Source organism: Pituophis catenifer, unplaced genomic scaffold (genome assembly GCF_029215685.1).
Source record: "Pituophis catenifer annectens isolate HBS135680 unplaced genomic scaffold, rPitCat1.0.hap2 SCAF_3, whole genome shotgun sequence".
In the NCBI taxonomy this organism is placed as follows: domain Eukaryota; kingdom Metazoa; phylum Chordata; class Lepidosauria; order Squamata; family Colubridae; genus Pituophis; species Pituophis catenifer.
The window spans coordinates 423,014-447,939 of record NW_027256883.1 but is presented as its reverse complement, the minus strand read 5'-3'; the positions used below and the strand labels follow the sequence as shown (position 1 = coordinate 447,939).

At 52.8% G+C, this 24,926-nt stretch overlaps 1 protein-coding gene across 2 annotated transcripts in view; it reads left to right on the top strand.

Annotated features, from left to right (window-relative positions):
- Window positions 1-1,056: 1,056 nt before the first annotated feature.
- PLEC (plectin) overlaps window positions 1,057-24,926 on the top strand; it is an 87,704-nt gene continuing 63,834 nt past the window's right edge. Inside the window, exons 1-2 of one of the 2 annotated variants that reach the window (XM_070940168.1) lie at window positions 1,057-1,077; window positions 1,850-2,048. In XM_070940168.1, coding sequence (XP_070796269.1) covers window positions 1,856-2,048 — 193 coding nt within the window. In that variant the 5' untranslated portion in view covers window positions 1,057-1,077; window positions 1,850-1,855. Of the gene's footprint in view, window positions 1,078-1,804; window positions 2,049-24,926 lie in introns of those variants that run through there. The other variant, XM_070940169.1, reaches the window with a different exon arrangement.

Below are 24,926 nucleotides of genomic sequence, written 5' to 3'. Positions count from 1 at the left end.
CAGCTCTGCAGCTCCTGCTGCTTCAGGAGTCCGGTAGGTTTCGCCGGCCGGGGATGTGGTGGGGGAGACGGTAGCTCCGTAGTCCTCGTCTCCCGCTCCCAGCGCCGGAAGGCCGCGGCCGGCGGGGACCTGCAGCGGCCGAAGCAGGTCTGGCAGCCGCACACGCCGGCCAATGGCGAGCCGCGGTCCGAGGGCGGGGCAGGAGGCCGGGCCACCGGGGAGGGGCGGCCCAGCTCAGGCCCCAGGTGAGCGCTTCAGGCAGGTCCTGGGCAGGCCGAGTCGAGCCTCACCATCCCCGCCCCCGCCCCCCGGCACGGAGGACAGCGGTGAATGGAGGCGAGCGGCGTAGCCCCGACGGGCTCCGGCAGGAGTTCCGCTGCGGTGCAAGCAGCCAGTTGAAGGCTGCCTCCCTCGGGAAGGAGCTCGCGCTCGCCCCGTCTCAAAGAGCAGCTGTCGGGGTCTTCGGAGGCAGGGGGCGGCGAGGGGCCCAGCACGGTAAGGGCACTGGATCTGGACCCGCCACGTCCCGCCTGCCCCCGACGACTAACCCGCGCCCGGGAGCGGCGACTCTTGCGCGTCCCAGGGTGACTCCCCCCACCCCCCACGAAGGTCCTGCAAAGGGTCCCGACCTCCGCCTGATCGTCCCGGGCTTTGCTCCGCTGGCAGCGACGTTCGGGGTCTCCGCAGGCGAGGCGGGAGGCGCGGGGCGCAGACGACCTTCCTGCCCCGAGGCGCTCCTGCCTGCCCGACGGGGAGGTGCTTCCCGGCGGGCCCTCGGCCAGAGCCGGCACCGGGGCTCCTCGGCCGACGCCCCCATTGGTAGCCCGGGGCAGCTCCTCCTCCGGCAGCCAGGCCGCCGCCTCCGAGCTCCCTCCCGCCGCCCTCCGGAGCGCGACGCCTAATCCGGCCGGCCGCCTGGAGCGGCGCGCGTGGGGCTCCGAGATAGGGCCGCGCGGCTGCCGCGCACCAGCCCTCGCGCACACGCCCTGCCGGAGCCGCGCGGGGCGGCGCCTCTGCCCAACGCCGCCGCAGGTTGCCCTGCTCGGCCATGATGCCGCCCCGCCGCCCCCGCCCTCGGTGAGTGGGTGGCGTGGCGGGACTGGCAAGGGGCCGCTGCGCCGCCCGGCCATCCCGCTCGGGTCCCTCTCCCGGCCTGCAGAGGAGGCCTCGGGGCGGCGGGGGCCCCGGGCGGAGGAGAAGCGTCCCGAGAGCGACGGGCGCGGCTGGCACGAGCGCCTCCGACTGGGCTGCTCCACAGCGCCCGGTGGCCAGGCGGAGACCGGCGGAGGAGCCGTCCGGAGCGGGGCAGCGGGAGACGTCGCGGCGCTGGGCGGAGGGGGCGGGCGGGGACTCGTCTCGACGGGGGGGCAGCAGCGCGCACGTGCCTCCCTCCCGCTGGCGCCGGGGGAAGCGGCAACCATGGCAACGGAGAAGAGCCTGCCGCTTTTCTGGGGCCCCAGGCCTCACCCGTGGAGGACCGCCTGGGGGCCTTTCCTACACGGAGCTGGGGGGGAGTGTGGGCCCGTGGGATGGGGGAAGGTCTTGCGCTGCTTTGCCTCCGGCCTTGAAGCCTTGGCATCTTGGAGCCCTTTTGGTCTCATCTGCTGCGTAAACAGATCCAATCAGGACGGGAGGATGAACGGAGGTGGAGCAGTCTGGGGGGAGCCAGTCTCCCCCATTTCTGCCCCCCCTTGGAATGGGGGACAACTGCTCGGAGGACTCAGGCTGCCCAGGGCGAAGTGAAGGCCTGGCGGTGACTAATGGGCAACAGCGACTAGACCCTTTGCTGCAGATGGAGGGCAGATTCCTGGGGAGGCCCCCAACTCTGACACTGTCCCCCCCTTTGCAGGAGGTGATGTCTGGCCGATGGAAAGAGAAACCACCGATGGCTGAAGACAACTCCAGCGGCAGCAGCGGCTCCCCCACCCCGGGAGACACCCTGCCGTGGAACCTGCCCAAGCACCAGCGCACCAAGCGAACCAAGGCAGCCGCGGGCGGCAACGGCTCTGTGCTGGACCCCGCAGAGAGGGCAGTCCTCCGCATCGCAGGTAGGCGAGAGCTGGCAAGTGCCCACGGAAAAGTGGGGTCGGGGTGGCAGCTCCAGTTGCCACCTTGCACGTCCAGTTCTGAGCACCCATGTTGGTATTGCTGGTTGGGCTCAGGTTTTGTGTTGCATCGACCCAGCAGGCTTTGTCGAAGTGGGCATGGATTGGACTGGGCGCCGTGTGCTGCAGTACCAATGCCCTGCCCTACTAAGTGAGGATGGTGTGTGCCAGGGAAGCCTTAGTTTCCTAGGGCGTTCTTGGCAGAGATGTTTGCCCTCGTCCTCTGGAGGCCCTGCTGGGATGCGGCTTCTGGAAATTGGTGTTTGGCAGAGTCAGCTCGCCAGTTGCGATTCTAAGCCAGAGGCTGATGGCTGCTTGCTCTGGCCTGCAAAGGAGCTTCCTCCATGGCACAGGCTGGAGGATTTGGCAGTGCCCAGGGTCTCAGCTGTTCTGGTGCAAGTCCTGGATATTACGGCAATGTTCTCGGCTGACTTTCCAAGCTTTGCTGTGTTCTGCACCTGAGTCCTACTCAGAGGCTTCCCACCTGAGCTAAAATTGTGGCTGAAAGCAAACCGTAGGGTGCTGTTGGGAAAGTCCATTGGCCCAAACAGCGGGTTAAGGCCTTGGGGATGGGCAGGGAGCCAGCTGAGTTGCTGCCGCTCCTCTGGGCTTCTTCTGCCTGCAGTAAAAGACCTTCCGAGCCTTGTCCCTGACTCTTCCCCTGTGAGGTCACAAGTGCTGTCTTGAGTTTCTGGGGAGATGCCCTGCTGTGCCCTGGTTGATGAAAGTTGGTGGAACTGGGCAGGGGGTGGGCTTTGCGACCCTCCCCTTGCAAAGGGGGCCATTGCTATTCTCTTACCTGCTGATCTGGGAGGGCCAGAGCAGAGCATAAGGTGGCTTTTCCTGAAGGACAGGTGATGAGTTCCCAACCGGGAGCCTCTTGGCTGAAGTTGGGGTCCCAGAGTTTTGGTGCCAGGACTTGCGTGCTAGTAGTGTTAATTAGGAGACTTTCTTCTCTGAATTTGATTGGCTAATTAGTGGTGACTTTTGTCAGACCCAGCAATGAACCCTTTCCAGTGGGGTCTGTCTCCCGTAGGCCTCCCAGGGATGCGGCCACTGCTGTTGGGGTGGAGTCCATCCACCTTGCTGCTAGTTGTCCTCTCTAGTAGTCCAACTTTAGAGCGTCCCAGGAAAAACCACTGGCCTCCACACTTCTGGCTCCCGTAGGTTCAGGCATCGGAATATCTCCTCCAGGGATCCAAGATTTCAGTAATTTTGCTGGCATTGAACCAAGGACTGGTCTGCAATGTATTTCTTGACTGCTGGTGCCTTTAGTGTAGAACAGAGTTTCTCGACCTCCGCAGCTTTAAGATGTGTGGACTTCAGCTCCCAGAATTCCTCAGCCAGCATGGGAGTTCACACATTTTAAAGTTGCTGAGGTTGAGAAACGCTGCTGCAGACAATTGTGAATGCAGACTCTACCTGCCGCGTTAATGCCGTTCCCTTCATTGTAACTGAGCGATCTTGCCTGCTTGGCCAAATTGTTCTCTGTAGATACCTTGGTGCTCTCCGAGCTTGGTTGTTTTCTGATAGATGTTTTGTTACCCAACTAGGTAACGTCATCAGTCTTGCAGGGAGTGGATGTGCTCTCTGTTTATATGCAGCAATTTGCTCTGTCAATGTTGCTGGGGGTGTAGCTTTCCCTTTGGAAGCTCCTTGATTAGGCTGTTGTGTACCCTTGATTGTTCGTGGAGTGTTAATCCTGGTGTGAATTCCTGCTGGAGAGGTGGTGTTTGGGAGTTTCTGTTTCCCTTTTAGCCTTTTCATTGTTTCTTTTGAAGGTTGTGGAAATGTTTATCTCTATAGCACTGTTGGTTGCTGACTTGTCTGAGTGACAGGCTTCCAGGAATTCCCTGGTGGTTGGGATTCGCGTGTTCTAGGAATTGCTCACAGTTTCCCAGCTGTAGGGATGGTTGAGTTCATCCGTGTGCTGTGAAAGCTTTCCTCGGCTCTTCTGACTGCCGGTTGGCGTGGGTGGATGGGCTCTGCCGGTCGTCTGCCTGCCTGTCCTACATGGTGGCCGTTACCATCCGGGCCCTCTATGCTGTGGATGCCTCCTGTTCTCTCTTCTGGGGCTGCTGGGTCTTTTGGTTTATGTGGGGTGTTTTGGAGGGCTTTGGTTGTTTCCGGTGCTACGGTGAAACCGCGGGGTTGTAATACTGGTTGTTTCTGAGAAATTGTGATAGTGTGATAGTGTTATTGTTTTTGCTGGTTGTGTTAGTTGGTCAGGCTCTTTTGGATGAACTTGCGTGGATATCCCTTTGTAGGAAGATGTGGTTTAGATGATCTGTTTCCATTCTCTGGTGTTTGGGATTGCTGCGTTTCTGCTGGTCTAAACAGTGTTTCCACACAGCTCCTCTTGTGGAACGTTGGGTTGTTACTTTGCCGTGGAGCACACCATCGAGTGTGGGTGGTTTTTGCATAGACTTTGTGTTTCTAATTTGCTTCCATTTCCTCCTCTGATGGGATGGCTGGAGTGGCGTCGTTTCCTTCTTCCCTTGTGAATTTTACTCTTTGCAAGGGGCTGATGATTCCTTCGTGTGTCCTTTCCGGCTGTTCCTTTTTTATTGTGGCCCTCTGCAAATGGGAGGCCACGCTGCTTGTCCACGAACCAGGTCAAGGGCGAACAGGACTGCGATGGGGGGGGGGCTTGGAGGGGCAGTGCTGATTCCTGCCGTTGTAGGTCAGGGGGCAATGACACCTGGAGGGTGACATTTGCTCCCCAAACTGGCCCAGAGGTCAAGGATTAATGTCTTCATTCCTGGGTCAGAGTGGACATGGAGAGGGGTCAACAAGATCAACCTTTAAACCCTTTCATTGCCAGAGGTGATCTACCGGGGGGGGGGGGGCTTCTACATCAACCCAAATGCTGCTTAAATCATATTTACTTTTAAAAGCTGATCTTTTCCTCAGTGGAATGGGGATTTTTTTCCTCCCTGCACTGCAGTCTAAAGGCAAAGTCACTGAGTTTCTCAGCTGCTCTTTTTATGTTATTTATGTTTATAATTCATGACAGTGTTTTTATTGTTTTAATTGTCAGTCACCCAGAGTTGGGTACAGTATATGAGATGGGCGACCATTTAAATTGATAAATAAATAGAGGACTCCTACATGATCCTTCAGTCATCTTTGTTTACCTTCCTGCGCAGGTGCAAAATGTCCTGTGTCAAAATGTCATGAGGCTTCTTCCCACCTACCTATCATCAGAATAAATCTGGAAAGGATTTCCCAAGGCAGCCTCTTACCATGGGCCGATTTTTCCTAATGTCTGAATGAAATCTGTTTCCTTCTTCTTTAAGCACCTGGTTTCTTGTCATATTTCCCCGAATGACGGCTTATTTCCCTTCAAGGGCTTATTTCTTCATTCTAGTGGCCCAGTGCTGAATCAATGCAGGCTTGGAAGGCTGTGGGGTCCTGGGTGCTCTCTGAGCGTGGTGGTTTTCTTGCAAATGTTTCGTTACCCAGCTAGGTGCTAGCAGTGAAACGTCTGCAAGAAAACCACCATGCTCAGAGAGGAACAGGGACCCCACGGTTCAGCCCTGAGCTACAAATATTCTCTTCTATCAGTATGTACCATATCCCCCCCACATCCCTTCTGCCACCTCCCCCCACCCCACCTCACCCCAGCCAGGTCCCTTCTTTCATGGAAGGTAGTAAGGACCACTAGCCGAACAATTCCTCTTTTTATAAGGATCCACTACCGAGATGACCAGAGACCCTGGGAGGGGGCATCTGGATTTGAGGCGCATCCTTCATCCCAGGTTGTATCACTCTCTCCCTTGAGCAGTCAGGAGTTAAGGCAGCAGTCTTGACCCAGAGGCTGGAGGCTTTAAGAGCAGACCGAGGTTGAGCCCAAACACGGCACTGTTCATCTGGACACTGGCTGTCTCCAGAGTGAGTTTCCTGCAGAAAGAAGTAGATTAGCTTGATTGAAGTGGGCTCAACACACTGGAGGGAGACCTAGGCAGGAAGGATAGTGAAGATTGTGGAGTACAATGAATTACAAAGGAATGGCTGGTGTTTGTGTTACAGGGGTGGAAGGATTGTCATCTGTTGAGGATCCTTGTAAAAAGAGGAATTGTTAGTGATCCTTACTACTTTCCATGAAAGAAGCAGAGGAGTTTGGGAGTTTGCATTCTGAAAGCAAGCGATGCAGGTGAAGAAGATAATTAATACTGTGACAGTGTTTCTTGCAAAAATTCAAATCCAGAAGCACACACAGATAAACTGATGCAGCAGGATTCATTAACTTCTTTATATTCACAATAATAGATGGAAGTATTTACAATACCAATATCGGAGTTCTTCTTCAACGTAGTAGCAGTTACAAGGCAGGAGAGAACAGTTAGTTTCATTTTTAGCAGAGCAAAGGCATGCACAGACTGTTTGGTTTCAGTTTCAATTCTCTGCACAGAATCAGAAGCTGCAGATTAAGACACGCCCTAGCTCCAATCTGTCTCAGCTCCCAATTGGCTGACTTAGTTGCTATGCCTATTCATTGGCTGACCTTGTTACTATGTCTTCCCAGTCGTTAATATTCTAACATACATGCTCTTAGGCAGCAGGAAGAGATGGGTCAGATGGGGAAGAAAAGTGAGGGGTCCCTTGGGACCCAGGATGGTGCGGAGAGGGGAGTGTCTGCTGTGAAAAGGCTCAGCTTCAGAACATGGTTTTGGACTGTGGGGTGGGAAGGGATGGGGAATTGAAGGCCTGTCCATGAGAGTGCAGCCAACAACTCTGGCAAAGACCAAGGAACCAGGGAGGAGACGGGCTGCTCCTCGGGAGGAGGCTGCCAGAGAGCCGTTTTCTGTGGGTTTGGGCTCCAGTGGACAATGGGACAATGTCCTGAGGAACACATGTTTATTGCAAGAGGCGAATATGGCTGTGTGTAAGAATGCGCTTCTGCCCACTTGGTCACTTGGAAGTGAGCGGAGGGGAGGCTTGGAGAAAGATCAGAGCCAGCTGGGAGAGAGATTTAAGAAGTGCCAGCAGCAGCTGATCAAAGCCTGGGAAGGAGACAGAGGGAAAGGCTGAAGAACAAAAACAGGATGGGTAAAGAGGCCGAAGGTTTGCTCACTTTCCAAAGCTTTCAGCTCTTCCAGTTGAGCAATGGAAAAAAAAACCCTCTCTTTCCCCCCCTCCGTAACTCAGATTAAAAGACGTAGCAAAGTACAAAGCATACAAAAGAAAACCACAGACCCATAAAAACCACATAGTCGAAATCCTGAGAACAAAACTCCCTGAGCCCAGACGCAGTTAAAAATGAAATTCTGCTGCCAGGAAAAACACATCCTTTCTCTCTACCCCCCCCCCCCACCCCCCAATGCTATGTATGTCCCTGAGGCTTAACAGGCTGGAAAAAAGAGACCTTTGAACCTCCGGAGGGAGAGGCCGGGATGGAAAGCACAGCAGGTGGCAGTCCCTGGGATGGGATGCAGCAGATGGGAATGGGAGAAGGGGGCCCTGCCGGGATTAAAGCTCACCTCCAGCACCCAGAAGGGCACCCGGAAGCCCAGAGTCACCAGCAAAGGGAGCGCCCACCCTCTGGGGCGGCTCTGAAAGGGGAGGAAGCCGGTTTTGCAACGTTTCTGTCTCCCGTTTTAATTTACTGCACTCAGCATTTCTCACGCCTTGTTGATGGGTCCTGCCTCTACGATATGTCAGTGTTGCTCAACCTTGGCCACTTTAAGATGCATCAACTTCAACTCCCAGAATTCCTCAGCCAGGGAATTCTGGGAGTTGAAGTCTACACATCTTAAAGTGGCCAAGGTTGAGCAACGCTGTTTTATGTCTGCAGAAACCTCAGTACTACGGAGGCCTCAGAGGATGCGGTGTGGTTGCCATGAGCTTGACATGAATGCCTCTTCATCCATCTCTTGCCTCCGAGAGCCTGTCCAAAGCCTGGGCCAGGCAGCTGAGCAGGGCCCGACTGGAGCCGGGTCTTCTTCTACTTCTTGTGCCATGTCCGTCATCGGACGTTGGCGATTATGTTGGTGATCCTATTTTTATCAACAGCCGCACAAAAAAGTGCTGCTGAGTTTTGTCCAAATAGTACCTCAGATTTTGAAGCCATGATGTTCTTCTTCTGCCTGGGCCTCGTTTTCCTTCAATCTTTCCCTGGAGGATTGAGTGAAGGATGCCGTATTTCTCCAGGTGTCGCATCAGATGTCCAAAATATTCCAATTTATGCTTTTTGATGGTTTTGATGATTTCCCTTTGCTTTCCCAGGTGACTTATCACCTCCTCATTTCTGATTTTGTCAACCCATTTTATTTTAACAGATTTTAACAGATTAACAGAGTTGGGCTTTGGGACCCAGAGAGGTGGCATTTGAAAACTAGGGGGTTGAGGGCTTTTTAATCAAATTTTTTAGTTAAATTTTTAAGGGGTCTCAGGGAGGGGGAGGGTCAAATTAGAACTCAGGTTGTGGGTTTGGGGGAAAACCCACAAGGGGGAGGGTCGGGGTCGGGTCTGGCCACGAAGCACGGTGGGGGGTGGTGGGCCCGGGATCGAGGGGGGGGGGGTTAGAGCTCATCCGGATAGTGTTGTGAATATCAATACTGTGGGTGGGAGAGGTAGATATGGTGGGAGCAGGGTGCCATATCGTGTTAGGGAAGCGCGCACTCGCTGTTTATGAGCAATGGCGTGCTCCAGCCCCCAAAGCTCCACCCGTCTCCCAGGTTGCATAGACCCTCAGGGCCCGGGCCTTCGGCTGATGCTGTGCAATGCCAGGTCCGTAGTAAATAAAGCCCCCCTCATTTGTGATCTTATTCAGGAGGGGGGTGCGGACCTGGCAGGTGTTACGGAGACCTGGTTGGGCCAGGAGGGGGGGGTTCCCCTCATTGAAATGTGCCCTCCAGGTTTCCTTGCCTTCCATCAGCCGAGGTCACGGGAGGGGCGGGGGGGGTAGCGGTTATCATTAAGGAAGGTCTGAAACCGAGGGAGGCCACTGTCCCTCAGACGACCGGCTGTGAATCCCTCCTTGTGAAATGGGGCCACGGGGTTCAGATGGGTTTGCTGATCATGTACCTGGCTCCCTGCCACGTGGCAGCAGCCCTGCCCGAGCTACTCAACGTCATCGCCGCGGTGGCGGTTGATATCCCCAGGCTTATGGTCATGGGGGATTTCAACCTACCGTCCGTGGGCGAGGCGTCTGAGGTTGCTCGGGAGTTCATGGCTTCCATGACAGCTATGGACCTGACCCAGTTAATTCATGGCCCTACCCACATGGGGGGAAACACACTGGATCTGGTTTTTGTCTCTGGACAGTGGTTGAGTGATCTCGAGATAGGGGATATAGTCACCGAGCCCTTGTCATGGTCTGATCACTCTTTCCTTCGTCTCGACCTTCGAACCGCTACACCCTGCCGCAGGGAGGCGGAGCCGGTAAGATGGTTCCGCCCCAGGCGCCTGATGGAACCTGATAGGTTCCAGATGGAGCTTGGGCCATTCCCTGAGGCTCTGGCACACACCTCGACTGGAGACCTAGTGGCCGCCTGGGATAGGGTGGCCGCTGGAGCTCTGGACCGGGTCGTGCCTTTGCGGCCTCTGACCCGGCACCTATCTCATTTAGCTCCTTGGTTTACTGAGGAGCTGAGGGAGTTGAAGCTCCGGAAAAGACGCCTAGAGAGTAGTTGGAGGGCCAGTCGTTCTGAATCTGACCGGACACTGGTAAGATCTCATATTAGGAATTACCTAGTGGCGATAAAAGCAGCGAAATGTAGTTATTTTGCTGCTCTTATTGCGTCATCAGATAATCACCCGGCCACCCTGTTTAGGGTGACCCGCTCCCTGCTCCACCAGGAAGCACGGGAGGACCCCTTGGAGGGTAGAGCCGAGGATTTTGTTCAATATCTGTATGACAAAATCACTCAGATTTGGGAAGATCTGGACTCTGACTGGGTAGTCTCAGGGGGAGGGACTGGGGCAGGTCTTGAGAATGTTATCTGGGATGAGTTTGATCCTGTGACCCCTGAGGACGTGGACAGGATTCTGGGTAGACTGAACGCGACCACTTGTTTATTGGACCCGTGTCCCTCCTGGTTAGTGCTGACTTCTCGGGAGGTGACACGAGGCTGTTCCAGGGGATTATAAATGCTTCGTTGGGTGAGGGTGTCTTTCCTGCCGCCTTGAAAGAGGCGGTGGTGAGGCCTCTCCTCAAGAAGCCTTCCCTGGACCCGGCAATGTTGGTAAATTATCATCCGGTCTCCAACCTTCGTTTTGTGGCGAAGGTTGTTGAGAGTGTGGTCGCGCAACAGCTCCCCCAGCACCTGGATGAAACGACGTATCTGGACCCGTTCCAGTCGGGCTTCAGGCCCGGGTACAGCACAGAAACGGCATTGGTCGTGTTGGTTGATGATCTCTGGAGGGCTCGGGACAGGGGGTGCTCCTCTGTCCTGGTCCTGTTAGATCTCTCAGCGGCTTTTGATACCATCAACCATGGTATCATGCTGCACCGGTTAGAAGAGTTAGGGATGGAAGGCACTGTGTTGCGGTAGTTCTCCTCCTTTCTCTCTGACCGGTCGCAGTCTGTGTTGACAGGGGGACAGAGGTCGACCCCGAGGCCCCTCATATGTGGGGTGCCACAGGGGTCGGTCCTCTCGCCTCTCCTGTTCAACATTTATGTGAACTGGGCGAGATCATCCGTGGTTTCGGGGTGGAGTATCATCAGTACGCTGATGACACCCAGCTGTACATCTCCACCCCGGATCACCCCAACGATGCCCTTGAAGTGATGTCCCGGTGCCTGGAGGCCGTACGGATCTGGATGGGGAGGAACAGGCTCAGGCTCAACCCATCCAAGACCGAGTGGCTGTGGTTTCTGTCGTCCCGATATAGTCAGTTGACGCCATCACTGACTATTGGGGGCGAATCATTGGCCCCCATGGAGAGGGCTCGCAACTTGGGCGTCCTCCTGGATTCACAGCTGTCTTTAGAAGAGCACCTGACGGCCATGACCGGGAGGATTTTTTATCAGGTTTGCCTGATTTGCCAGTTGCGTCCCTTTCTGGATCGGGACTCGTTACGCACGGTCACTCATGCCCTCGTCACCTCCCGCCTGGACTATTGTAATGCTCTCTACATGGGGCTCCCCTTGAGGAGCACCCGGAGGCTCCAACTGGCGCAGAATGCGGCCGCGCGGGTGGTAATGGGAGCGTCATGGCGCTCCCATGTGACACCTCTCCTGCGCGAGCTGCACTGGCTCCCGGTGGTCTTCCGGGTGCGCTTCAAGGTTTTGGTTACCACCTTTAAAGCTCTCCATGGCTTAGGACCTGGTATCTACAGGACCGCCTACTACCCCCAATAGCCTCCCACCAGCCAGTACGCTCTCATAGAGAGGGACTCCTCCGGGTGCCATCAGCCAAACAGTGTTGGCTGGCGGCCCCTAGGGGGAGAGCCTTCTTTGTGGGGGCACCTACCGTCTGGAATGAGCTCCCCCCAGAGATACGGAGGATCCCGGATCTGCGCACCTTCCGCCGCGCTGTGAAGACCTTCTTATTCCATCAAGCGGGCTTGGCCTAATCTTCTCCCTCTTTTAATATGTAAATTTTAATCTGTTTTTAAATTATTGGGGTGTTTTAATCTGTCTGGGTCAAAATGATTTAATTTGATTTTATCTGGTTTTAAATTTTGTGTATTTATGTATTTTATTGCTTGGCTGTTCATCGCCCTGAGTCCTTCGGGAGTAGGGCGGTATACAAATCAAATAAACTAAACTAACTTGGAAGGGACCTTATAGGTCATCTAGTCCAACCCCCTGCTCAAGCAGGAGACCCTACATCCTTTCTGACAAATGGCAGTCCAATCTTTTCTTTAAAGTCTCAAGTAATGAAGCTCCCACAACTTCTGAAGGCAACTTCTGTTCCATGGGTTGATTGTTCTCACTGTCAGAAAATTCCTCCTTATTTCTAGGTTGAATCTCTCTGTTATTCCTTGTCTAGCCTTCAGGTGCTTTGGAAAACAGGTATTGGAAGACGGCTCTCATGTCTCCCCTGGACCTTCTCTTCACTAAACTAGCCATGCCCAGTTCCAGCAACCGTTCTTTGTATGTTTTAGCCTCCAGTCCCCTAATCATCCTGGTTGCTCTCCTCTGCACTTTTTCTAGAGTCTCAACATCTTTTTTATAGTGTGGTGACCAAAACTGGATGCAGTACTCTAGGTGTGGTCTTACTAAGGCTTTATAGAGTGGTATTAGTACCTCACTTGATCTTGATTGTATCCCTCTGTTCATGCAATTTAGGATTGCGTTGGCTTTTTTAGCTGCCGCTGCACACTGCTGGCTCATATTTAGCTGGTTGTCCACTAAGACTCCAAGATCCCTCTCACAGTTCCTGCTATTAAGCCTGGTTTCCCCCAGGGAATTTACGTAATACGAATTTACAGTTATACGTAACAGCCGCCTGTAAATCCACATTTCAAATGCTTCTAGTCTCTTCAAGTGGTTTTCTGTCAGAGACCAACTCTCCACTCCGTAGAGCAGGATAGAAAAGATGTAACATCTGACAAGCTTGATTTTCAGTCTTGGGCTTATGTCGTGATTGCAACGTTTTTAGGCTTTAGGTAGGGATTTCCTAGCAGAAACCATCCTCAGCCAATACTGTTGCAGATAAAGAAGGACCAGGAAGTTGGCATAGGATGGATGCGGACAGGATCTCTGAAGCCTTCGAGGCAGAGACCCCTGCAGGCTTTTCTCTGCAAGGGTGGCTTGACATTCAGGATGATGAGCCCATGGGGGGGAAGACTGGTTGGGGTCTCGTGGGAGTTTATTTTATTTATTTATTTATTTATTTATTTATTTATTTATTTATTTATTTATTTATTTATTATTGAATTTCTGTACCGCCTTCTCCCTGAGGACTCAGGGCGATGTACAGCCAGAATTAAAAAACATGCAGTACAAATATTAAAACAATTAAAAGATATATAAATTTGGCCCAATTAAAACTCACTACCAATTAAAACATTTAAAACATTTAAAAATTTCACTGCCCACCAGGGAGCCTCTGAGGTAGTGGGGGCTCAGCCCTCAAGGGACCCGTCAGAGGAACTGTGGTGGGGCATCTGTGTGGATGGTGCCCTTACGCCGCCTCTTTTACATACCATAGCTAAAAATAACCCATCCCCCTCTTTGACTGCATTAATCTAGAAGGGAGGCTGAGATTTAGCAAAAGAAATTAGAGCAGGATTAGCTGCAGGAAGAGACGAAAACATGGGGAGGCTTGGCAAATGGAAGAGCTGATCTGGGCCGACCACCGTTAAGTGGCCCCCGGCTAGGAAAGGCAGGCCTAGGGATGGGTGGCACCAGGCACCCTTCAGGGGCTCAGGGACTCAGGGAGCAGCAGGATAGATATTGTCCTCCTTCCCCAAGCTGCTCTGCCCGTCTTTGTGGGTGCCCTTGTATGCCCACAGGTAAGGAACTGTTATTGTGAGCATGTCACCATTTCATCACCGGCAGCCTTCCCAGGCTCCTGGGCTAAGGGGCTGGGAATGATCTCTGGAGGGCAGGCAGGCAGGCAGGCAACTGGCTTGCATTCCTCCTCCTCCTCCTCCTCCTCCTCCTCCTCCTCCTCCTCCTCCTCCTCCTCCTCTCTCCCCCCCTCCCCCCTTGGGCTCTGTCTTGTGCTGTGTCTGCTGAGGCTTCCCTGGGAAACAGCCAGATCAAATACTCCAGCAAGCAAGTTGTGTGGGAAGCTGCTGGCGACCCTAGTGGAGAAGCTGGACCCACCCCTGCCAGGCTGAACGGGCAGGGATCTGACACTGACTGGGGTGGAGGTGTGGGTGGGAGGCGCTGGTTGTCCTCTGTAGTGAGCAAAGCGTCCAGTAGGGGGCCCAGGCTTCCCTTCGGCCCAGCCCTTCCCTGGCAGCAGCAGAATCTGCTGGGATTTCTTTGCTTCCGCCTTCGGGGCGTTGTAACATGGAACACAAATTCCCCAACTTCTGTTTTCCCCCATTTGTGCGCATTTTGGAATCATGTCCTCCTTTCCCTGCTCTACATAACCCCCTTGGCTTTCAATACAGCACAGTGATTTTCCCAGCCGGCAGCTCACCCGTTTTTCTTTCGTTCGTTTCAATTGGTCATTAATAGAGGAGAATCTTAGTAGCTCAGGGTTGAAAGGAGGGGTTCTTGATGCTCTCTGAACTGGGTGGTTTCCTTGCAGGCGTTTCAGTATCCGATTAGGTCACATCCTTGGCGTACTGAAGAGGTAACCTAATTGGATAATGAAACGTCAGCAAGAGAACGACTAAGCTTAGAGAGCAGCACCAAGGAGCCCACACCTGGTCATTCCTGCTCTTTGCCATTCCTCCGTTTGCATTCTGGGTTGCAACCTTGCATGTATTGTGAAGGTCCCACGTGGGCCCCTCTGCAGCCCAGCTGGGCCTTGGCCAGTGAAGACTTCCCCCGTCAGTCAGGGCGTTTGATCCGTACGCAACCAGTGCCCGCTCCAGTCCTCTCATTCTTCAGAGCCTGCTAGGGTTGCTAATCTGGCCTGGTCTCCTTTGGCCGGTGGCCTGTGCAGTGGGCGAGGCAGCAACTCCCCTCCTATTGGGCCTTGGTGGGGGGGGCATTGGGCTGGGAGAGGCTGTGTGCTCTGCCCCAGCATCCCCCCCCCCGGCTAATGAGCCCAGCTTCCCTTATCTAGTTGCCCGAAGCTGGGTAGAGAAGGGCCATCTGGGTCTAGAGGGATTTGGAACCATCGGCCATTGCTCAGACCATTAACTGACCCACCGGATGGGAGGAAGCAGAGGGTTGCTTTGGCCAGCAGCCTGGGTGTCTCCTGCAGATCACCTCTGGTGGTTTTCTACAGTTCTGCATGGGGCAGATCAGGCCAGGCGATCCCTCCGCCTTCTCAGCCCCTCCCTCACCCCTGGGCTGCATTTGGAAGCAGAGTCCACAGGGAATCTGGGGTTCTTCCTTCCAGGCATCTTCCATTTCCCCCCCCCCCCACCTCTTACTTCTGCTCCTAATTCTCCAAGCAGGGACTTTTAGCTCCTGGGCAGCAGCTGGGCAGGGTCTCTGTGGTCAGCAAGGGCTGTGCCCATGGTCGGAGGTTGGTCTTAGCAATGGAAGACTTCAGTTTGGCTGTGTGTCCTGCAGCCAATTGGCTTGCTCGGTTCTCCAGCTCCAGCTGTTTCCAAGGCCCATTTTTGTCTCTTTTTGGAGAGCGTTGCTCTGTCCACTGACCAAATGCTCTGTCCAGCAATACCATGGCATCTCCAAGTGTCCTTGTGGTCCTTCAGAAGAGCATCTTCTGCCTTGGGTAATTTTTGCTGATGTCCAATGGTGGTCGTGGGTTGGTGGTCGGTGGGGGGGGGCAAGTCTTGGGGAGCTGGAGGGAGGGGTCAGGAGCCAAGCTAGATGGCCTTTCCAGGCTGAGAATGAAGAAAACCATCACAACTCTGCTGCTTCTGCTGCTGCCTTTGTCATCCTCCAAGGGAGCCATGGCCAGGGAGGAGCTGCTGGGAACAGGGGCCAAAGCAGGCAGGGGGGCTGGAGAGGATCCTGAATGCAGACTCACAGGGTGGGAAGTGGTCCAGCCCCCAGCCCAGGACAGGAATTCTCAGGCCATCCAGGACAAATGGCTGTCCCTCTGTTTCTCAAAAACTGTCCCACTGCCTATCAGCTTTTGCAGTCAGGAAATATAAAGAATTTATAAATATGATTTATATATGAATATAAAATATAAAGAATTCTGTTCTAAAAATAATTCTATTCTATATCTTCCCACTTAATCCTGGAATGAATGATCAGATAAGTCAGGGTAAACCCCCAGTGACCGCATAAGCCGATCTTCTGCAGTGCCCAACCTGATGCTTCAGACCTTCTGATGATGCCCCCGTTGCTGCTGGAACCGAGTCCCTCTCCCTTCCTCCTCTTCTCTTCCCTTCCACCTTTCCCAGCATTAGGGAAACTTGGGTCTTCCCATAATTAGGTCATTTGTGCTTCATGTGAGAACTGAACTGATTTGTTTCATGACCCATAGTTATGTTTTCCTGATTATTCAAGCACTCCAATTCCAAAATTCAGGAGCCAATGTGGTTTTTCATCCTACTACTTCTTCACAGCCACAGAGTGTCACAGAAAGTCATTATGTCAGCCTGCATCTTTGCTTTCTTTCAAGCTTTGCTGCCAGCTACCACGGAAACAGTGTGCATGTAGGGAAGCAATGGGTATTTGGGAGGGGAAGCGTACAGGAGGTGAAAGTAGAATTTCTGAGACGTGATGGGGAGGCCTGGACTGAGAGAGGCTAGTTTGGGTTGCTTAATATCTTCAAGGCCAACCGTCCTTGGATCGACATGCATGACGATGGAGCACCTGGACCAGAGATGTTCCCAAAACATCTTCCTGGCCGATGATTGAATTCTGGTTGCCTGGCTACTGGGGGGGGGCTGGGGGGGCCCTCTAGGGTTAGTTTCAATTTGTCTCTTCGCGTGTGTTTTGCTTCAGACGATGCATGACTTTTGCTGCAATCAGTTCCTCCGTAGTAAAAGTACCTTTTCTCTGAATCTATGGAGTCAAGGGTTTTCTTTCCTAGGGATTGATCGGAGGCAGTCCTGACACATTGCCTGCACCAGTGCTTCTCAGCTGTGGCAACATTAAGATGGGTGGACTTCAACTCCCAGAATTCCCCAGCCAGCCTTGAATTCTGGGAGTTGAAGTCCACCCATTTTAAAGTTGCCACAGCCGAGAAACATTGGCCCGCACCATTCTAACTTTTATAACTACAAATACACATCATGATATTTAAATATCTTTTCCAGAGCTTTCATGGCTATCCTCTCCAGTGCTGGTCTGTGGCATGTTTCTCGATTGCAAATCTCTTTTTGTCCACACTGGAACCTAAAAAACTGCCTACCATTCCTTCTTCCTGAAGCTCCCCATTCCCCAGACAGCATCCGCTGCTTTGCAAGAGAAAGCCAGGCCTGCCATTCTCCCAGTCACACGTGTTGTCCTCGCAATGCTTTGGAGGCCTCGGGAGCTTTCCAGAAACTTTCCAGAGCATCTGGAGAACGGCCTGTGGGACCCGGGGAATGGTGGGTGCGGCCTCCTCACGAGGCTTTGCCAGGCCTCACGAGAACGGCATGAGCTTTGTGGCTTTGGAGGCCTCGGAAGCCTTCCAGAGTGTCGCAAGAATGGCATGTGCTATTTGGAGAGCGGCACGATGGAGGAAGAATGCCTGGCCTGGCCATCAGCTGACTCTTGTGGGGCAGGCCAGGTGGGCCTTGCTAGCAGCGGGAAAAAGATGGCGAAAGTCAGCGGGGTCGTGGTGGGGGCTGGCCGTGTGGCCACGTGACCTCACGTTTTATGACCGCATTGTTTAGTGGTAGACATTCCAGTCCCAGTTACCGTTTCAACTTGAAGACTTCCTGTACAGGTAATCCTTGACTTAACAACGGTTCATTTAATGACTGTTCGAAGTTACAACAGCATTGAAAAAAGCAACTAATGACCGTTTTTCACACTTATGACCATTGCAGCATTCCCATGGTCACGTGACCCAAATTCTGATGCTTGGTAACTGGTTCATATGTGTGATGGTTGCAGCATCCTGGGGTCATATGACCCCCTTTTGTGACCTTCTGACGAGCAAAGTCGACGGGGAAGCCAGGTTCGCTTAACAACCGTGTTACTAACTTAACAATTGCAGTGATTCTTTTAACAACTACAGCAAGAAATATCATAAAATGGGACATACTGTAACTCACTTAACAACAGAAATGTTGGGCTCAATTGTGGTCGTAAGTGGAAGACTACCTGTAATCCGGTCTTCTTTAATTTTAGTCCCATTTTTCATTGCGCTCCTTCACTTTCATTACAAGAGCCTGAAGATCTGGTGCCTGTTTGTTTGCTTATAAAAATTATTGGCTGCCCGTCTTCCCCCTGAGTGACAGCAGGGTTTAGTTATCGTAGCAGTGCCATAATATGCATAGTGCAGGTCACAATATCGATGTTTGTTCCTGAGTTTTTAAAGCCTTGGTCTCCCTTCTTCCATCCTCCCTCCGTAGGCTTATTGTGCCTATAAGTTGAATCAGTGGGGAGACTGTCCAAATCCTCTTTCTGTTGCTTTCCCAGCCTGGAGTGAGGCTGCTTAGCCCGTTCAGCCTCTGGCTCTCTGGCCTCCGTGGAGGTTTTGCACAAGGACAAGGAGCCATGTGCCGCATCCCCAATTGCCTGGCATGGGCACATTCTGAGGCTTTTCTTTCTTGGCCTTTTTCAAAACCAGCTTGGACATCCAGCATTTCCCTTTCCTTGTAGGGACACGTGCACCATACTTTACCCAATTTGCAGGGTCTCTTGTCTTTCCTATATAGACTGTCTGCCATCGTCCCACTCTGGATTGGATGGCATGGTTCATTTAGAACTTTTAAAGATTCTTCTTCTGTGCTTTTTCATACTTCCATAGTCCCCCAGGTCCTGTAGCCTTCCAGTTTGGTAATGGCTTCCTTTGGCCGTCCATCCTGCATGGGCTACTCTGGGATGGTTGGAAGGCTGTGTCTACAATAAAGGAACCCCTGGATTGAGCAGACCCAGTAAATTGTTCTCCTGCTTGATGTTGGCTTCCTCAGTCTTGCAGTCCAACTACACTTTCCTCCTCAATATTTCCAACTTGTGGATTGCATATATTTATTTATGCATCATATTTTTATAATATGAACTTGACTTTGACCATGAAAACTGCAAAACTACTCTCCTTCCAGCAGTTGGAGCACCAGATTTGGGCAATTGTCATGCTAAAGCAGGGGTGGGGAACCTTGGCCCTTTTATGACTTGTGGACTTCAACTCCCAGAATTCCTGAGCCGGCCATGCCCACAAGTCATAAAAGAGCCAAGGTTCCCCACCACCCCTGTGGTAAAGGACGGTCTGCGAAGTCTAGTTGATATTATTCAGTCGTAGACTGCATTGTCCCAAGTACGGCCTTCTTATATCAATCAATCAATCAATCAATCAGAATAGAGCTGGACAGGGCTTGGAGTTCTTGTAGTCCAACCCCCTGCTTCCCCTACCTGCCTACGAAAGCGATACATTTTGGTGTGCTGACCAGGATGCTCTTCTGCCTGAGAGTGTCCAGTTCTCGTCCATTTCAACTCCTTCGGGCTTTAGATGTCAAGCTGCCCTCTCGCATTTTGCCTTTCTCTGGGTTGGGCCTTTCCGTGTTGACGCGCCTTACCTTCTGCTGCGGTTCTCTCTTTGCCGTGTCAGATTTCTCCTTTCCTGGATGCAGCAGTTGCCACTAGGGGGTTGAAAGGCTTCCATCAGGCAGCCTTAGTGTCTCCAAAGACCCTCGGCTCTCCCCCAGAAGCTCTTGAGTGCCCTCCGCCCTGAGGGCCCACCATCTGGCACTCTGCCATCCATCACTTGCCTCTCGCCTGTCCCTGAGCTTTTCTTTTTCTTCGTCAGATGTCAGGGGTGTTTCCTACTGCCTCTCTCACACAGCAGGCAGGCTGCCTCTGGTGTCTTCCAGCATCTTCTGTGCCATTGCAGCCTGACAGAGCCTGTGCCTGCTTCCTGTAGCTGGGCATCCGGGATGGCCTTCCTGCCTGGGTGGCCCTGCACCCTTGGCATGTTGAAACCATCCCCGCCATGGTGAGAGTTTGGTAGGCAAAACAGAGAGCCTCCATTTGGCTTCCTTCATGCACTGCATGGGGTTGTGGATTGTTCAACCATGATGGACTCATTGGATAAACCGCAGTTGACTGGGGTCATGTGACATGTTAAGCTACCAGCCATGATCCCAAGACACAATACATTGGATTCAGGAACATGCTAAGCCCAAATCAAGCAGTCGGCATGAATATTCTTGCCCTCCATGACTGTGTTTGTGGCTTCCCTTCTCTGAGTGAGGAGAAGCCCTGAGGATGCGGCCCTTCCTTCACTCCCCCCAAAAGGGGGTCAGTGGGAGCTTTGGTGCCTTCCAGAAGGTGGGCTCTTATTTACAAGGACCAGCTGCCCACTGGCCGGACCCCCAGCTCTGCAGAGACACCCTGTCAGCCGCAGAGCCCAAGTTCTCAGAACGGCCAACGAGTTTCTGCCTGGTGAGTCCATCTGCCAGGCAGGCTCATTCTGCCACTTGACCTGCTGCCTAGGCCCGGATCTTGCATCGCAGGTGGTTTGCACTCCAGGAAGAGCATCTGATGGATGGAGACTGTTGTTTTTGGAATAGGACAATGTGTGGGGGAGGGGGGTTCCAAACTCCAGTGCACATGAACCAAAAACAATGGGAGCAGCACGCACATGCACACACACGTCCCAGACTTTCTGGTGTGGCATCTTGGACACACGTGGCCTGTTGCAATGCATGCAGCTGCCCCTCTAGCAATTGGCCCCCACCGGCCAATTCGCTCCCACAGAGAGGGACTCCTCAGGGTGCCATCGGCCAGGTTATGCCGGCTGGCGACACCCAGGGGAAGGGCCTTCTCTGTGGGAGCTCCTGCCCTGTGGAGCGAACTGCCCCCGGAAATACGCAAGATCTCCGACCTCCGTGTGTTTCGCTGTGCCCTTAAGACCCTGCTATTCCGCCAGGCAGGGCTGTCTATGTAAATGATTGTTAAATTGGTGTTTTAATTTTGGGTTTTAAATTCTGGCCGGAATTGTTTAATACTTTTAACTATTTTAAAACTGTTGTTGTATTTTGTGTTTTTAATTGGCTGTACACTGCCCCGAGTCCTTCGGGAGGGGGGCGGTGTTTTAATAACTATTAAATAATAATTAATAATTAATAACTATTTATTAATTATAAATAAATACATAAATAAAGGCTCCGAACTTCCTCCCTCTTTGCCTTCCTTAGCCCATCCCAGTTCCTGGGGAGACACCCTCCCCCCGTCTGGCCAATCCTGGAGTCTTGGGGGGGGGCTCCCCTCACTCTGCTCTCTGGATCAGGCCAGGGATGACAGGGCCACATCTTCACAAGAGGCTGCCCTGGGCTGCCTTTGGGGGCCTTTGGAGAGTGGTCAGGTGGGCTGCTACAGCACAAATGCCATCCGTGCCTTTAGACAGCAGCACCCGGATCCTGCCCGGAGTCCTTCCTTTGGCTCTTCCAGGGAAAAGAGGCAGGGCAGCCTCTGCATATGATTGGCTGAAAGGCAGCAGGCCAAAGGTTGAGCAGGAGCCAAGCCAGATCCCAGTGGAGTTCAGGTGATCAGCTGGAGAGCTCTGGAATCTCTAGGCCAGGCGGAGGAATGAGCCTGATGACCACGGGAGGCCCCACCTTTAGCTCTCTTCCCCCTCCCCCATTCCTGGGCCAAAGGTTGGAGCTGCTGGAATGCGGGGGAGGCAGGGGGTCCGGGTGGGCAGGGGCTCAGTTCCTATTGCCCCCACCTCCAGAGCCCCCCTGCCCTGGTCTCAGCTGCTCCCTCCCCTCCCATCCGGCCCACCTGGGTCCTGGCGTGGGATTTCCACGGAGCTTTGGAGAAGGAAGTTCTCCGTGGCCTGGGTCCTTGCAAAGCTGCTTATCTATAGAAGCGGCTGAGAGACCGGAGCCAAGAGAAAGAGATGGGATTCATCTGTGGGGTCCTCCCTCTTCTCACACACTTTATAGGGCTGCCTGCATGGTCCCAAAATTAGCCCTGGCTTTCCCATCCCTTCGGCCATCGCCTGGCCGTTGAGCCAACTGGGTGTCCGTCCCCTGATTCTCTGGGTTGCCTGTTAGGGGCTGTTCCTCTGACCTGGTCCTATTAGACCTCTCAGTGGCTTTTGATACCATCGACTATGGTATCATGCTGTGTCGATTGAAGGGGTTGGGAGTGGGGGGCACCGTGTTGTGGTGGTTCTCCTCCTTCCTCTCTGACCGTACGCAGTTTGTGTTGGCGGGGTCAGAGGTTGACCTCGAGGCGCCTTGTTTGTAGGGTGCCGCAAGGGTCGGTCCTCTCGCCCCTCCGGTTCAACCTTTATGTGAAGCCACTGGGTGAGATCATCTGTGGTTTTGGGGTGAAGTGCCATCAGTACGCTGATGATACTCAGCTGTACATCTCCACCCCCGACCACCCCAATGATGCCCTTGATGTAATGTCCCGGTGCCTGGAGGCCGTGCGGATCTGGATGGGGAGAAACAAGCTGAGACTCAACCCTTCCAAGACCAGAATGGCTGTGGTTTCCGGCGTCCCGATATAGCCAGCTAGTTCCATCGCTGACTATTGGGGGCGAGATCCTGACCCCCTCAGAGAGGGCTCGCAACTTGGGTGTTCTCCTGGATGTACTGCTGTGTTTAGAAGACCATATAACGGCTGTGGCCAGGGGAGCTTTCTATCAGGTTCGCCTGATTTACCAGTTGCGTCCCTTTCTGGACCAGGACGCCTTGCGCACGGTCACTCACGCCCTTGTTACGTCCCGTCTGGACTACTGTAATGCTCTCTACATGGGGCTCCCCTTGAAGAGCACCCAGAGGCTCCAACTGGTTCAGAATGCAGCCGCACGGATAATTATGGGTGTGACACGGCGCACCCATGTAACACCTCTCCTGCGTGAGCTGCACTGGCTCCCGGTGGTCTTCTGGGTCCGATTCAAGGTGCTGGTTGCCATCTTTAAAGCGCTCCACGGCTTAGGACCTGGGTATGTACGAGATCGCCTTCTGCCACCGATAGCCTCCCACCGGCCAACACGCTCCCACAGAGAGGGACTCCTCAGGGTGCCATCAGCCAAACAATGCCGACTGGCAACACCCAGGGGGAGAGCCTTCTCTGTGGGGGCACCTGCCCTCTGGAATGACCTGCCCCTGGAGGTTCGCATGATCCCCGACCTTCGTACCTTTCGCCGTGCCCATAAGACCCTGTTGTTCCAACAGGCCGGGCTGGCTTAGAATATGAATTTTAAATTGGGTTGTTTGTCAAATTTTAACTTTGTGGGCCAAATTTAATATATTTGTTTTAAATTGTTTTTAAATTTTGTGAGTTTATGTGTGTTTTAACATGGCTGTACACTGCCCTGAGTCCTTGGGGAGAAGGACGGTATAGAAGTTTAATAAACTAACTAACTAACTAACTATGTCGTTGCCGGTGAGCCCTGAGAAGTCCTAGACCCTGGCTGGTGTCCCCCACCCAAAGGGGTTTAGCGGGGGGCTCTGCTGAGGAAGCTGATCGGACCGTCTCCCATTTCCAGTGGGTGCCCAGCCAAGGCAAAGCTGCCTTCCGAGGTTCAGGCAGCAAACAGGTGCAGTGCCCTTCAGGTAGTCCTTGACCTCTGACATTTAGTGACCGTTAAAACTTACAGGAGCAATGAAAAAAGTGACCGTTTTTCACCTTTACAACCGTTGCCGCAGCATCCCTGGGGTCACATGATCAAAATTCTTGGCAACTGACTTATATTTATGACAGCTGCAGTGTCCTGGGGTCACAATGATCACTTTTTGCAAACTTCTGACAAGCAGAGTCAAGGGGGAAGCCAGATTCATTTAAGAACTGTAGCAAGAAAGGTCACAAAATGGGGCAAACCTCACTTAAGAACTGTCTCGCTATGGGCTCAGTTGTCGAGGGCTACTATGATGATGATGGTGATTGGCTGTAAGGCAAGAGAGATGTTTAGGCTGGATTTGGCATCCAGGCCCCTCAGATCTGCAGACCCCTCAGATCCTGGACATAGAAGAGCTTCAACCTCAGGACGCTGGTCCAGGGCATTTCCTACAAAGACAGCCTCCCCCCCCTCCCCCCCCACTCCTCCTCCCACTGCCACCATCACTCTGCTAAAGACAGAATTCCCACAGCTCCCTCTAGGCCTAAGGACATCTTACCCTGGAGTAGGGCTGTATTACGGGTAATCCTCAATTTACAACAGGTCGCTTAGTGACCGTTCAAAGTTACAATGACGTGCAAAAAAATGACTTATGATGGATTTTCATACTTATGACCACTGCAACATCCCCATGGTCACGTGATCAAAATCCAAATGCGTGGCAACTGGTTCATATTTATGACAGATGAAGGGTCCCAGGGTCACGTGATCCCTTTTTTGAGATCTTCTGACGAGCAAACTCAATGGGGAAGCCAGATTCACATAACGATTGTGTTATTAACTTATCAACTGCAATGATTCACTTAACAACTGCAGCGGGAAATGTTGTAAAATTTTATTTTTATTTTATTTTATTTAAAATTTATATACCGCCCTTCTCCCTGAGGACTCAGGGTGGTGTACAGCCAGAATTAAAAAACATGGAATACAAATATTAAAAACAATTAAAATATATATAAATTTGGCCCAAAATTAAAAATACAAACCAATTAAAACATTTAAAAATTTCTTCTTAAGCCAGCCCGGCTTGCTGGAAAAAGTGGGTTTTAAGGGCACGGCGGAAGGCACTGAGGTCTTGGATTCTCCTTATCTCTGGGGGCAGCTGATTCCAGAGGGTGGGTGCCCCCACAGAGAAGGCCCTCCCCCTGGGGGTCACCAGCCTGCATTGATTGGCTGATGGCATCCTGAGGAGGCCCTCTCTGTGGGAGCGCACGGGACGATGGGAGGTCGTTGGTAGCAGCAGGCGGTCTCGAAGATAGCTAGGCCCGATGCCATGGAGCGCTTTAAAGGTGATAACCAGCAAAATGGGGCAAAACTCATTTAAAAACTGTCTCACTTAACAACAGAAATTTTGGGCTCAATTGTGGTCATAGGTCAAGGACTACCTGTATCTCTTACCCTGCTCTTTCCTATTACCTCCTCCTCCCATTGGTATCTATGTCTCTCCCTTTGTGGGTTCTGTCTTATGATTTTTTTATCACTTTGTTGCTGGAATGTACCCCGAGAGCTTCTGCACCAGAGACCAATTCCTCGTGTGAGACAAAATCACGTTTGGCCAATAAAAAATAAAGAACATTGTATTCTGTTCCATTCTTTT